This window comes from Hippocampus bargibanti, linkage group LG07, assembly GCF_051943395.1.
Source record: "Hippocampus bargibanti isolate YZ-2025 linkage group LG07, ASM5194339v1, whole genome shotgun sequence".
NCBI lineage: Eukaryota > Metazoa > Chordata > Actinopteri > Syngnathiformes > Syngnathidae > Hippocampus > Hippocampus bargibanti.
This window is the reverse complement of record NC_142740.1, coordinates 2,282,022-2,297,233: the sequence shown is the minus strand read 5'-3', so window position 1 is coordinate 2,297,233 and position 15,212 is coordinate 2,282,022. Positions and strand designations below refer to the sequence as shown.

Here is a 15,212-nt window from a genome sequence, read left to right as displayed (position 1 = left end):
CGAAAAAGGGTGGGGGGTTGAATTGAAAGAAGAAAAAAAAAAAAAAGAACCCCTGGAAAAAGAAAGACGTTTAAATAGAAAAAATATAATTAGCAATAAAGCATCAGTATCATTCTAGCTGAGGCGTCATGGAAAAAAAACAAGGGATGGGGGTGGGGGAAAAAGGGGTATAAAATATGATGAGGAGGCAAATGAGAGGACGGGAAGCAGCACTGGTGTATGTGCGCAGTGGCGAAGGGGTGAGGATGCTTGGAGGGAAAGGGGGGGGCGAGCGAGAGAGCAAGAGAGAGAGATTGGATGAGACGACTGGATCTATTTTTTTTTTATTCCTACCCTGCTTCTGACATCTATATTCCACAAATAATCAATATTAATGATGACGTGGTCATCGTTTGCAGTTTGTACTTGGGAGATTGCCAGTTGCATTTTGCGATGCGCGAAGAGCGAAACCATTTTGAAACATTTTACAATTGCGTTTTTTTTTTCTCCCTCTTGAAATTAACATTTAATCGGCGATTATTTTTCTATGTCATCATCCTACGTGTTTTTTTTTTTAAATGAACACAAGCGGTTTAATGAGCACAAGCCATCTGTACACTTGATGCAAAAAGCTAGCAACTCAGCTAAACAGAACACAATTGATGAGGAACTAGATAAAATTATCGCAGAGAAAGCACCTGCAAGGGATCGTTCCTCAAGATGGTGAAAGAAGAAGGTTACGTTACTCATCAAGTGTTTAATGCTGATGAAACCGGGCCATTTTGAGGCAACATTGGGGGACAATTGCTCACCAAAAAAGAACTTTCCTCATCAAGTGTTTAATGCTGATGAAACTGGTCACTCCATTCCATCAAGCCATCAATAACCATCACAAAGGTAAATAAAACGACCTTATTATATAATACAGTTTATTTCTTTAATTATAATACCATAGCACATTTATTATACATAAAATAAGGTATATTTTGTGTAGTTTTAAGGCTTAGAAAATTAGAAAGTAGAAATTATGTTTTATGGGGACCTGGGAACGGATTATTCTCATTTTAATAGTTTCCTATGGGAAATTAATTTTTGGGATACACACTTCGCCTTACAAACTCTGTCTGGGAACCAATCAAGTTCGTAAGACAAGGTATCACTGTAAACTTAATTTACCCGGGGGCCGTTGGAGGCAGAGTCTGGTTGAGGCTGGGCCGCAACAGGATTTCCACAAGAAAAGCACAGATAAAACATTCCAATGTTATCAAAATCTTTATTTTTAACACACACAAACAAATTAAATGAATAAATGGAAAAACTAATAAAAAAATAAATTAAACAGTAATAAATAAATAAAATAATTCTAATTATTGTACGGCAGATACAGACGACTGAAAAAAACCACAGGAAAACTAATTATTTTAATAAAGTTTCAAATGTCTGTATTCACGGTTCTTTAACCTTTAACTTTCTTAACACAAAGAAAATATTGAACATGAACTGTCCTAAACATGGCTTATTTTGCCTACTTGTTCAGCTCCACACACAAGTTTCATTCATATCAATCATGCTATTTGGCACTAACATTAATCATTCATATCAAGGCGGGCCGCAAAATATTCTTTCGGGGGCCGCAGTTGGCCCGCGGGCCGCGCGTTTGAGACCCCATGCGGTAAACCATTCATTAATTATGGAGACAGTTTGTTTATTTATTTCAAATAGAGTCATTATTTTATAAAACAGATGAAGATAACTGTCTATCAAAAGGCTCCTTGATATAAAAAAATGAACATTTTCTATCGTAAATTGGAATAATAATAATAATAATAATAATAATAATAATAATAATAATACATTTCATTTATAATCTGTTTAACAGGTTCCAACTGTATTTTTGTTGTATACAGGAACACCGTTGATGGCAACAAAAAGCTGCAAGCCATCTACGATACCAGGTGAGTGTCATTTTATGTCAATTGGCTTTCTTTTAGCAGACAAAACACACAAAAAAAACACACAAACTGTTGGATTTAATATTTTTAGCTGTCAATGATATAGTTCGGGTAGCTTAGCAAGATGCTATTACTGGTAGTTTGATTACATTGTCACGTGTTGGCATCGGATCGGATGTTAATGTTGTCAAAATGGCATTTTTGCTAACTTTGCAAATGAATTCACAAAAAAAATCAAATAGTTGGTTAATAATAACAACAATAACAAACACCATATCTTTTTTTTCTCGTTTGACTATTTTTGACATGAAGTTGTTTTTTTTTTTTTTGTCACGACTGCTATGGTTACGGATAGAGAATACAGTGATACCTCAGCTTACGAACGCTTTAGCTCATGAACTTTTTAAATTTGCGAGACTATAATCTTGGCATACGAACTAGTTTTTGGTTGGCGAACCAAAGCACAGAGCGCCACGGTGGCTGGCGGACTAGTTTTCGGTGTATGAACATCAAACCACACGGTTGAACAGCGCCACGGTGGCTTCCGGACTAGTTTTCAACACCTCCTTTCTTTGAGTGCAGACGTGGTTTGTTATCGAGTGGAGTACTTTTGCTCCTATGGGACTGAAAAAGACCCCACCACAAGGTAGTGTTAAGCCGAAGAAGACACAAAAGAAAATTACGATTGAGCAGAAGATGGACGTCAGCGAAAAAAAAAACGACCAAGGTGTGCGTTTGTGTGAAAAGTACATCTTTCAAAATGGAGGGAGTTGGATATCGAGTCATCAAGAATATTAAATGCAATACTTGCTTGAGCAGTATTTGGTTATTTCTCGTCGTTAGTAGTTAAAACTCCCGGGCACATAAATGAATCTAAAGCAAAAAAAAAAGGAAAGTCAGTTGAAGTAACAGACAAAATGCCAAAAAAAGCAAGAAGGTACTGCGTGGGACGGTAGACTGATGGCGCGTTCAAGCGTGTGTCGTCGCGTGGGTGAAGTCTCACCTGACTTCGTGGGTATCGACGGGAAGAGAGGGAGGACGAGTGGGAAGGAAACCGGGAGGGAACGACCGAGCGCCGCGAGACGATCGGGCGAAGCGCCGACTCGCACTTCGCCATATAGCTCCCCTTCATCGGGAAAGATGACGGTCCCTCGGGCGGCGAGCTGGTGGCACTGGTGGCCGCTGGTCATGGCGGCGATGTGCGCATGCGCCAGGTGAGCTTTTGAGGCGCCAAGGATGACTTCTTCTACTATTCCGTCGTCTTCTTCTTCTTCTTCAACTTTTGGAATATACTAGTGATGTGTCGTTCGCGAACGAGCCGGATTTCTGAAGTGAACGAAGAGAGCCTTAATTGGTTCCGAAAAGTGCGTATCCCAAAAAATAATTTACCATAGGAAACCATTAAAATGAGAATAATCCATTCCCAGGTCCCCATACTTTTTTTATAAGCCCTAAAACTACACAAAATATACCTTATTTGATGTATAATAAATGTGCTATAGTATGACAATTAAAGAAATAATCTGTACTGTATAATAAAGTCGTTTTTTGCTGTCATTATTATTTAATTATGATATTTTTTTACTCGTATGATAGCATTATTAATATCAAACGCAAATTAGTGAGTAGCTGATCATCAGACCAGAGTAACCACAGGGAAAATCAAGACATATAAAAACAAATATTTGATATAGTGTATTTTTTACATGGGTAATTCGTTTTTCACATAATTGTACATGATTGTTTTGTATTTAATTAATTTAATCAAAAAAAAAAAAAAAAAAAAAAAACTGAGGAGCCATTTGGAGCCAAAAGAGCCAGATCTTTTTAGTGAGCCAATCCACAAGTACCGGCTCTCTGAAAAGAGCCGCAATTCCCATCACTAGAATATACTGTATATCGATCCACCATTTTAGAAATCTTTCTCCTACCAATATTTTTAAAATGGCCGTCATTTTATCTTTTAGCGTCAAAGAGCCTGGCAACATGTCTTTTGTCAAAGACACAGTGGACAAACTTTTAAAGGGATACGACATCCGTCTCAGGCCAGATTTTGGAGGTAAGAAATAATTTATGAATTATTATAACAATTCTATTTCATTTGATATACATTTAACATACACGCTTGTTTTTGAAGGCGCCCCCGTGGCTGTTGGCATGAGCATAGATGTGGCTAGCATAGACATGGTCTCCGAAGTCAATATGGTAAGTTCCAATGCAACGTTTCATGATAACGTCACATGTAAACAAAGTCAATATCACATCCTGAAAAAAATATTTGTGTAAATATTATACACAGACGCTCCCCTAGTTACGAACATTCGAGTTATGAACGACAGTACATACGAACATTTTAAATAATAATACATTTCATTTCTAAGCACCTTTCAAAACTCTCAAGTTCACTTTACAGTCACAGGATCAGTTTTTTTTTTTTTTGCGGGTGAGCAGCGGCAGCCACACGTGCCAGCGTTCACTCAACCCGGAATAACTCAAATAGATAGAAACTTAGTTAGCTAGCTCATAGATAACTAATAGATAGCTAGGTAGCTCGTTATATAGTGAATAGCTAGCTAGGTAGGTAGACAGCTCGCTGGTTACCGCTGCATTAACATTAACATTAACATCTGGTTTGTTGAATAACATGGCACACATTAATTCCACTGGGAAAGGCTCTCCTGAACCTTAACCCACCCAACTACCCCCCTTCAACTTCCCCTGTCTGGATTGGAGCTTCTCAAGAATCCCCAGTAGAAAGGCAGGCGTTAGCATGACAGTTCGCGTGTCTGACACGTGTCTTTGCGCCGGGATGGCAAAGCGCTCCGGTTGTCCCAGCGGGCCTCATTTATCAGAGAGTGAAAACTTGTCTTTGTCTCTCTCTCACTCTCTCTCTCACGGGGGTTCCAAATTGTCTGACAAACAATCAGCACTTCGCACGCATCTGGATTTCCTCGTCGAAATACAGTGAGACCTCAACTTATGAACTTAATTGGTTCCCAGACAGAGTGTGTAAGGCGAAAAGTGTGTATCTCAACAAAAAAAAGTCCCATAGGAAACCATTAAAATGGGAATAATCCGTTCCCGGGTTTGCATAAAATTTACTTTTCAACTAAATAAGCCTTAAAACTACACACAACATACCTTATTCTATGTATAATAAATGTGCGTATTGTATTGTAATGAAAGAAATACACTGCATTGTATCATAAAGTCACATTATTTACATTTGTGATGGTCATTTATGGCTTGATGGAATGGCGTTGGAGGTCGAAGGTCAAAGGGAATTGCTGTTTGGAAAGAGAGGCGCATTACATGACGACTAATTAAAGAAACTGTGCTGTAAAATAAAGTTTTATTTACCTTTTTGATGGTCGTTAATGGCTTATGGAAGGAGAGTCACCTTCCATAAGGACTGTTGATAACTTAACCTCTGGTGCTGTTCGGTCGTGTGCTTCCGCCGAAGATCACTCCGCCATCCGTGGTGGGTGTGTATTATGAAAATAGTGCTTATTATAAGGTTTAATTGTCATAAATTTGACGTTTGTAAGACGAAAAGTTTGTAAGTTGAGGTGTTTGTAAGTTGAGTTCTCACTGTACATTGGCAGCATTGGGTAATGGTACTGTGTGTCCATTCGAGTATTCGCTTCCTGTCAACAGGAGAGCAATTCACATGAAAACCGCAGCAAGAGCTTAGTTCCCGGTGTTGACGTAATTCACCGCTAACTCAGAGAATGTTGTCGTTCTTACACATTGAGGCTATCTTGCACTCTCCCTCTACAGAGTGAAAAAAATAAAATAAAACTGCATTTCCATCATTTCATCTGCGTCAGGTCAGCACTTTTACACGACGGCGAGTGAGTACTATTTATTCGTTTAGATGGACGGTCTTTGGCCCTCGCCAAAGACCGCCGTTCACATGCATGCAAGCTCGTTCGCAACGTGAAGAATGACTGAAGCGGAGGCTTGTTGATTTCCTCTGACCTGCTTATTTATTGAAGAGAATATTAGTCAGCAGAATCAAGTCCAGTCGGCTCCATTAAAAGGCTGCAAAAGCATTTTTTTTGGGTTGTGGCGCTGGATCAGCGGTGGAATACAGCCAACGAGTCAATAAGGGCCTTTATTAATTATTGATCCATCCATCTATCACGATCTATCAATCCACCCATCATCCCTTTCACAAAGCCATATATATATATACATACATATATACACACACACACATAAACATACATATATACACATACCTATACACACATATACATACAGTATATACATAAACACATATATACATATGCATATGCATATACATACATGCATATATATATATATACATATAAACACATACATGTATACGTATAGATATACAGGCATACATACATATATATATATACAGTAAAGTCTCGTTATATCGATATCGGATATATCGATACTCCCGGTTATATCGATACTATTTCTATGCACGCATGGAGAAAATTACATGCAAACAGGGTCGGATATATCGATAGTCCCGGTTATATCGATATTTTGTCGGACTCCCTTGAATATCGATATAACGAGACTTTACTGTATATATATATATATATATATATATATATATATATATATATATATATATATATATATATATATATATATATATATATATGTGTGTGTATATGTTTATATATATATATATATATATACCGACATATATATACACACGCACATATATATACACGTATACATATACACATATACATATGCATATACATACATGCATATATATACATATAAACACATACATGTATACGTATAGATATACAGGCATACATATACACATATACGTATATATATATATATATATATATATATATATATATATATATATATATATATATATATATATATATATATATATATATATATACATACACACACACACATATATACACAAATATATACAGTAAAGTCTCGTTATATCGATATTCAAGGGAGTCCGAAAAAATATCGATATAACCGGGACTATCGATATATCCGATATCGATATAACGAGACTTTACTGTATATTGTATAAAGGGGTATTGCTCAAGCTAATTGTGCACAAATCTCCGTCTGCAGGACTACACGCTGACCATGTACTTCCAGCAGTACTGGCGAGACAAGCGGCTGGCCTACTTGGGCATTCCCCTCAACCTCACCCTGGATAATCGTGTGGCGGACCAGCTGTGGGTGCCCGACACTTACTTCCTCAATGACAAGAAATCTTTTGTGCACGGCGTCACCGTCAAAAACCGCATGATCCGGCTTCACCCGGACGGCACCGTCCTCTACGGCCTCAGGTAAAGCGGCGCCGCGCCATCGGTCGCTGCCATGTTGTTTGTGGTTCATCAAGAAATTTGCTGTCAATCACAGAGTATTCAGTGATACCTCGGTTACATAAAATAAGGTAAATTGTGTGTAGTTTTAAAGGACAACCGACGTCTCCGGACAAGTTGTGTCCATAATTTGTAAAATGGCTTCAAATGACTTCTACTGAGCGTATTTTACAAAAATTCCACCGCATATACTGCAGCTATATTTTACGTTTTAAGGCTCGCGCTGAATATTCAGGAAGTCTTGTTTTTGAGTTGGTGACGAGTCCTCACCCTACGTCACTGAAGGAACGCCCCTGACCGAAAAAAGGACACATTGTAGCATTCCTTCCATCACGTCAATGCATTTTGCTGTACTTCAGTCTGAAAACGTCGTATATGACCAAAAAGAGGCAGAAGAGGGCGACAAAGCTCCATGTAAGGAATTAATCAGCCTGTGGAAACGGGCTGATTAATTCCTTACACGGCTTTGTCGCCATTTTCTGCCTTTTTTTGGGTGCGACATTTCCCACCCGATTCCTCAAAATGACACGGAATAAATTCTTTAATCGATTGCAAACATGTATGCTTTCTTCTTCAGAACTATTTGAATCATATTCATAACTGGATGAGTAACAAGAAAGCATATTCTCTGAATCTGAAGCCATTGTTTTGATTCTCCAGCAAGGCAAGACGTCTTGGGGGGGCGGGGGGGTGACACCACGAACAAGGGGGCGGGACCTTCTGAAACTGGCCACTTCCAGGTTCCTATTTTTTTGCAGATTTTGGACACTTTAAGTCATTTTTATTGGTGTTTTGCATTTCACTGCGTGTTTTGGGTATTTTAGATGCTATAAAACGTTTTTCTGATGTCAGTTAAGAAACAAAAAAGTGACATCGGTTGTCCTTTAAGGCTAATTTAATTGAAAATTATGTTTTATGGGGATTATTCTCATTTTAATGGTTTCCTATGGGAAATTAATTTTTGGGATACACACTTTTCGCCTTGCACACTCTGTCTGGGAACCAATTAAGTTCGTAAGCCAAGGTATCCATGTAATTTGTTTGCGATGGTCCATTTTCATCTCATTAAATCGTTCCGTGTATGAATGTCACATTTTTTGCACTGCTGCACAGTCGGCAACAAATCAAGTCTTTGTACTGCAATGCAGCATTGACACCAACCCATATATATATATATATATATATATATTTTTTTTTTTTGACCTTTGCACTCAGAATCACGACGACAGCCGCGTGCATGATGGATCTGCGGCGATACCCGCTGGATGAACAGAACTGCACGTTGGAAATTGAGAGCTGTGAGTTGACACACGAGCACCCGCAAAAGGCGCCGAAATGATACGTACCCCCTTACGCAATCACGTGTTAAAACAGTCTCAGATTTACATGTGCTGCAGTCGGCATTCACGGCTTGTAAATCAGTCCACACACCTTTTTTTCTCCAGTTGCAGGCCCGTAAAGTGCTGTTGACAAGTCCCCCCCCGTTCAACCAACCAAGCACAAGCAGCGTTCGTGTGATACAGAAAAACGATGCATGCGCGCCGCCGAGAAATAAACAAACGCCATGAATATGCGTTCATAATACACGTAATGGGCTACATTTTCCTTTCAAAATAATTCAGTGCGCGGATAGAAAGTTGATTGAAATGTCAAACAATTAATTCAATTCATTTATCGGTTCAAGATTAATTAATCGTATTGATAAGATTAACTCATTCACTGCCAGACCATGTGCAAAAATGTGGCCACTCCTGTGCCAAGGTTTTTGTCATTTTCACTCAAATTGCAGGACCCACAGAATACATAAAACATTAAATTCAGTGTTAAAAACCTTAGACTCTCTTCTTTTATATAAATAATAATAATAATAATAATAATAATAATAATAATAATAATAATAATAATTCTATAGATTGGATTGGATATGCCTTTATTAGTCTCACAGATCTGGAGTTATCGGAGCTTGAAATGGAGGCGGCTGTACAAAATAGATTACAATACATACAGGTAACATGCGACTTACGACCAACTCGACTTACAACCACCCGTACTTACGACCACGACCGCCAGACCCTATTTTTAACATTTTAAGATCGGGAGTTTGCGAGTACTTTAGCCTCTGAGTCTCTATTGAACATTTTGAATGTATTTCGACTTACGAACATTTCGACTTACGGCCGTTTGGTCGGAACGGAACTCGGTCGTAAGTCGGATGTTACCTGTACATATTCATTTATATATTTTAACAACAAAGCTGTAACAAAGCACTAACATGGAAAAAAAATGGAAATGCTGCCCCCTTGTGGGAGGGGAAAAAAACATTGCCAGAGGTCTGGCCAGCGCTTTAACGGCGCCCAAGCATGAAAAACAAAACTCGAACAAATTTGGGATTGGCGCTTCACGTCATATTTTCAATTCCCGAATCAATTAGTGAATAATAATAATCCATTTGATTTCTAAGCGCCTTTCAAAACTCTCAAAGTCACTTTACAATCACAGACGTTTTTCTGTGGGTGAGCAGCGGCAGCCACACGCGCTACCGTCTCAACCTGGAAGTAACTCAAATGGATAGAAAGCTAGCTAGCTTGCCAATAGATAGCCAATATATAGATAGCTAATAAATAGACAGCTCGCTTGGTAGCCATATATAGATTGCTAATAGATAGCCTGCCAACTAGCTAGCTAATAGATATCTAATAGATAGCTAGCTAGCTGGATAGATAGCTAATAGATAGCCAATTTATAGCTAATAAATAGACAGCTAGTTAGGTAGCCATATATAGATAGCTAATAGATAGCCTGCCTACTAGCAAGCTAATAGATATCTAGCTAGCTGGATAGATAGCTAATAGATATAAAGCTAGCTAGCTAGCTAGCTATTAGATAGCTACCCAACTAATAGCATATAACATCCAAATAGAGAAAAGTTTACAAAATATATGAATTCATTCACTGCCATTCCCCAATTTCTTTGGGAATTGAAATTTACCTATTTAGGTGGCGAGCTATCTAGCTAGCTATCAATTAGCTGTCTACTAGCTGGCTAGCTAGCTTACTATGTATTTACTTCCGGGTTGAGTGAAGTGAGACTACTTTATAAGGTGGTGCTAAAATGGAGGCTGGGATTACGCACTATTTGGACGGTTAGGGGAAATGACGTCGGTAGCCGCTAACTGTAGTTGCGAGACTTATTGTGGCTCAATATGGCTTCACATATAAGGCGCACCTGCGTGTAAGGATACAAATCAAGGCTTTTGGGTGCGCCTTATACACCAGAAAATATGATTATTATTTTTTTACATGACGTGACAGACGGATACACGACGGACGACATCGAGTTCTACTGGAAAGGAGGCGATACGGCCGTGACGGGGGTGACGCGCATTGAGCTGCCGCAGTTCTCCATCGTGGACTACAAGCTGGTTTCGAGGAACGTGGTCTTTTCCACCGGTAAGAAATATACAATTTTATCTGTTGTATATGGATAACTCACGTCACAAATCAGACCATATAGATCACAGGTGTCAAAGTCAAGGCCCGAGGGCCAAATTTGGCCCGTCGCATTATTTTATTCGGCCCGCTAAAGCAAATCAAGCGTGTTACATCCCATCATGCTTGCTAATGTCCAAACTAAAATTTCGTGTATCAACCACAATAAGTTATTATTATTATTATTATTATTATTATTACCATTTGTTAGCTATTTGCTATCTATTAGCTATAAGGCTGGCTAGCTAGATATCTAGCGAGCTATCTATTCACTATCTATCTGGCTGGCTATCTAGCTAGCTGGGTATCTAGGTAGGTATCTGTTGGCTATTGATTGGCTATCTAGTTATTCACTATCTAGCTAGCAATCTATTCACTATCTAGCTGGCTGGCTATCTAGCTAGGCATCTGTTGGCTATCGATTGGCTAGCTAGCTAGCTTTCTATCTATTTGAGTTACTTCCGGGTTGAGTGAACGCTGGCACGTGTGGCTGTCGCTGCTCACCCGCAGAAAAACGTATCCCGTGACTGTAAAGTGACCTTGAGTTTTGAAAGGTGCTTATAATTGAAATGTATTATTATTATTATTATTATTAACTTCAGATTTTAATTTTTCCTTCACTTTGACACCAGTGATGTCAGGGATTAGCCAGCTAGCTGAATAGAAAGAAAGCAAACTAGCTCACTCGCTAGCTCAATAGATGAGCATGGAATTGGACAAGTTTGATTTGCTTTTGCTGGGCAAATAAAATGATGCGGAAGGCCAGATTTGGCCCCCGGGCCTTGACTTTGACACCTGTGATATGAGAGATTACGTTACTCGCTAGCTAGCTCGATAAATGAGCATGACATCTACCAAATTCGATATGCTTTCGCGGGCCGAATTAAATTATATTGCAGGCCAGATTTGGCCCCCGAGCCTTGACTTTGACACCCGTGCTCTAGATGGAATATTTGGAGGGGATGAAACATTGTCATGGCAAGAACAAACATAATAATCGATATTATTGATTTTTTTTTTTGTGTGTGTGTGTGGTCCAGGTGCCTACCCTCGACTGTCTCTGAGCTTCAAACTGAAAAGGAACATCGGCTACTTCATCCTGCAGACGTACATGCCCTCCATCCTGATCACCATCCTCTCCTGGGTCTCCTTCTGGATCAACTACGACGCCTCGGCCGCCAGAGTCGCTTTAGGTCAACGCTAAACGCTAACAGCAATATAACAACAACATTAGTACCGTAGCGGAAAACGAAAACACAAAATGGCCGACATTACAGAGTCAGTCCAAATCATACTCAATTATTATTTCATACTGCTGCTTTATTCTGTGTCAATCTTTCTCCACTGTTCTTGTTTCGGCAATCGATGGCAAGAACTCACGCGGCTCTCCGCTCCCCTCCCCCGCAACGCAATGTTCAAGCGCTACATTTCAGGCCCGCTAACACAACAGTACTCCAGACGGAGTACTCCAGACGCGGAATAACTCAAATAGATAGAAAGCTAGCTAGCTAGCTAGTTAGATAGCGAATAGATAGCTAGCTAGGTAGCGAATAGATAGCAAATAGATAGCTAGTTAGGTAGCCAGCTAGTTAGATAGCGAATAGATAGCAAATGTATAGCAAATAGATAGCTAGCTAGGTAGCCAGATAGCTAGTTAGTTAGCGAATAGATAGTAAAAAGATACATAGTTAGGTAGCCAGCTAGCTAGTCAGATAGCAAATAGATAGCTAGCTAAGTAGCCAGCTACATAGCTAGCTAGGTAGCCAGCCTTTCAAAACTCTCAATGTCACTTTACAGTCACAGAATCAGTTTTTTTGCGGGTGAGCAGCGGCAGCCACACGCGCCAGTGTTCACGCAACGCGGAATAACTCAAATAGATAGAAAGATAGCTAGCTAATAGATAACTGTTAGATAGCTAGCTAGCTAGATAGCGAATAGAGAGTAAAAACATACATAGTTACGTAGCCAGCTAGCTAGCCAGATAGTGAATAGATAGCAAATAGATAGCTAGCTAAGTAGTCAGCTACATAGCTAGCTAGGTAGCCAGCCTTTCAAAACTCTCAATGTCACTTTACAGTCACAGGAGGAAGTTTTTCTGCGGGTGAGCAGCGGCAGCCACACGCGCCAGTGTTCACGCAACGCGGAATAACTCAAATAGATAGAAAGCTAGCTATCTAGCTAATAGATAACTAATAGATAGCTAGCTAGCTAGTTAGATAGCGAATAGAGAGTAAAAACATACATAGTTAGGTAGCCAGCGAGTGAATAGATAGCAAATAGATAGCGAGCTAAGTAGCCAGCTACATAGCTAACTATGTAGCCAGCCTTTCAAAACTCTCAAGGTCACTTTACAGTCACAGGAGGAAGTTTTTCTGTGGGTGAGCAGCGGCAGCCACACGCGCCAGTGTTCACTCAATGCGGAATAACTCAAATAGATAGAAAGTTAGCTAGCTAGCTAGTTAGATAGCGAATGGATAGCTGGCTGGGTAGCCAGATAGATAGCGAATAGATAGCAAATAGATAGCTAGTTAGTTAGCCAGCTAGTTATATAGCAAATAGATAGCACATGGATAGCAAATAAATAGCTAGCTAGGTAGCTAGTTAGATAGCGAATAGAAATCTAAAAGAAAAAAACATGTAGCATCACTTGAGAAATGTTCCAATTTGTACAGAGGAGATTGTTGTGGGTCACACCTATGGACATTTTTGGCTAGTCCTCATTGTTAGCATGTCTTGAATTAGCGGTTAAGGAAGAGTCAGCTAGCTCAACAGAGCTCAACCGATTTGCGCCGGCAGGCATCACCACGGTGCTGACCATGACCACCATCAACACGCACCTGAGGGAGACGCTACCCAAGATCCCGTACGTCAAGGCCATCGACATGTACCTGATGGGATGCTTCGTCTTCGTCTTCCTGGCCCTGCTGGAGTACGCCTTCGTCAACTACATCTTCTTCGGGCGCGGGCCGCGCATGCAGAAGAAGCTAGCCGAGCGGGCGCAGAAGGCCAACAATGACCGCGCCGCTTTTGACCGTCCAAAGGTGAAGATCTCCATCTTTAAATGGAGGGCTGGATGGATGAATAGAAACCAAGATGAGATAGCTAGTTACATCAAATAGGTAGATGTTCTAGCTAGGTAGCTAGCTAGCTACATAAATAACTACCTGTTTTTATGTAGCTAGCTAGCTATATAAAAATAGGCAGATATTTGATGTAGCTAGCTAGCTCCATAAAAATAGGTACATATTCTAGCTAGCTAGCTAGCTAATTAGATTATCTACCTATTTTAAAAATATATATTCTAGCTAGCTAGCTTGTTAATTTATCTACTTATTTTATACCTATAAAATAGGTAGATATTCTAGCTAGTTAGATTATCTACCTATACCTATAAAAATAGGTAAATATTCTAGCGAGATAGCTACATAAAAATAGGGAGATATTCTAGCTAGCTAGCTAGCTACCTAGATACATTATCTACCTATTTTAAAAATATGTATATATTCTAGCTAGCTAGCTAGATACGTTATCTAACTATTTTAAAAATACATATATATTCTAGCTAGTTAGATTATCTCCCTATTTTATACCTATAAAAATAGGTAAATATTCTAGCTAGCTAGCTGCATAAAAATAGGGATATATTCTAGCTAGCCAGCTAGTTAGATTATCTACCTATTTTATACTGATAAAATAGGTATATATTCGAGTTAACTAGCTAGCTAGATTATCTACCTACTTTATCCCTATAAAAATAGGTAAATATTGTAGCTAGCTCGCTACATAAAAATAGGTAGATATTCTAGATAGCTAGCTAGTTAGATTATCTACCTGTTTTAAAAATTGATATTCTAGCAAGGTAGCTAGATATATTATCTACCTATTTTAAAAACAGATATATAAAAATAGGTACATATTCTAGCTAGCTAGCTAGCTAGCTAGATGCATTATCTACCTATTTTAAAAATAGATAGATATTCTAGCTGGCTAGCTAGTTAGATTATCACCTATTTTATTTAGCTAGCTAGCAAGCTTTATTAAATAGGTAGCTTTATTTGCTAGCTAATTAGCTACAAAATAGGTATATATTCGAGGTAACTAGCTAGTTAGATTATCTACCTATTTTAAAAATAGATAGATATTCTAGCTAGCTATTTGGTTAGATTATCTACTCATTTTATACCTATAAAATAGGTAGATAATCTAACGAGCTAGCCAGCTAGAATATCTACCTATTTTATAGGTATAAAATGAGATTATCTACCTATTTTATGTAGCTAGCTAACGAGCTTCATGAAATAGGTAGCTTCATGTTGCTAGATAGCTAGCTAGCTAAATAAAAATAGGCAGATATTCTAGATAGCTAGCTAGTTAGATTATGTACATATTTTAAAAATAGAAAGATATTCTAGCTAGCTATTTGGTTAGATTATCTACT

At 38.8% G+C, this 15,212-nt stretch overlaps 1 protein-coding gene across 1 annotated transcript in view; it reads left to right on the top strand.

Moving 5' to 3' along the window:
- Positions 1-15,212, top strand: part of gabrb3 (gamma-aminobutyric acid type A receptor subunit beta3) — a 36,401-nt gene that overhangs the window by 17,107 nt on the left and 4,082 nt on the right. The window contains exons 2-9 of the mRNA XM_089001765.1: positions 1,887-1,934; positions 3,899-3,990; positions 4,069-4,136; positions 7,029-7,249; positions 8,501-8,583; positions 10,598-10,735; positions 11,815-11,967; positions 13,571-13,815. Coding sequence (XP_088857891.1) covers positions 1,887-1,934; positions 3,899-3,990; positions 4,069-4,136; positions 7,029-7,249; positions 8,501-8,583; positions 10,598-10,735; positions 11,815-11,967; positions 13,571-13,815 — 1,048 coding nt within the window. The remainder of the gene's footprint in view (positions 1-1,886; positions 1,935-3,898; positions 3,991-4,068; positions 4,137-7,028; positions 7,250-8,500; positions 8,584-10,597; positions 10,736-11,814; positions 11,968-13,570; positions 13,816-15,212) is intronic.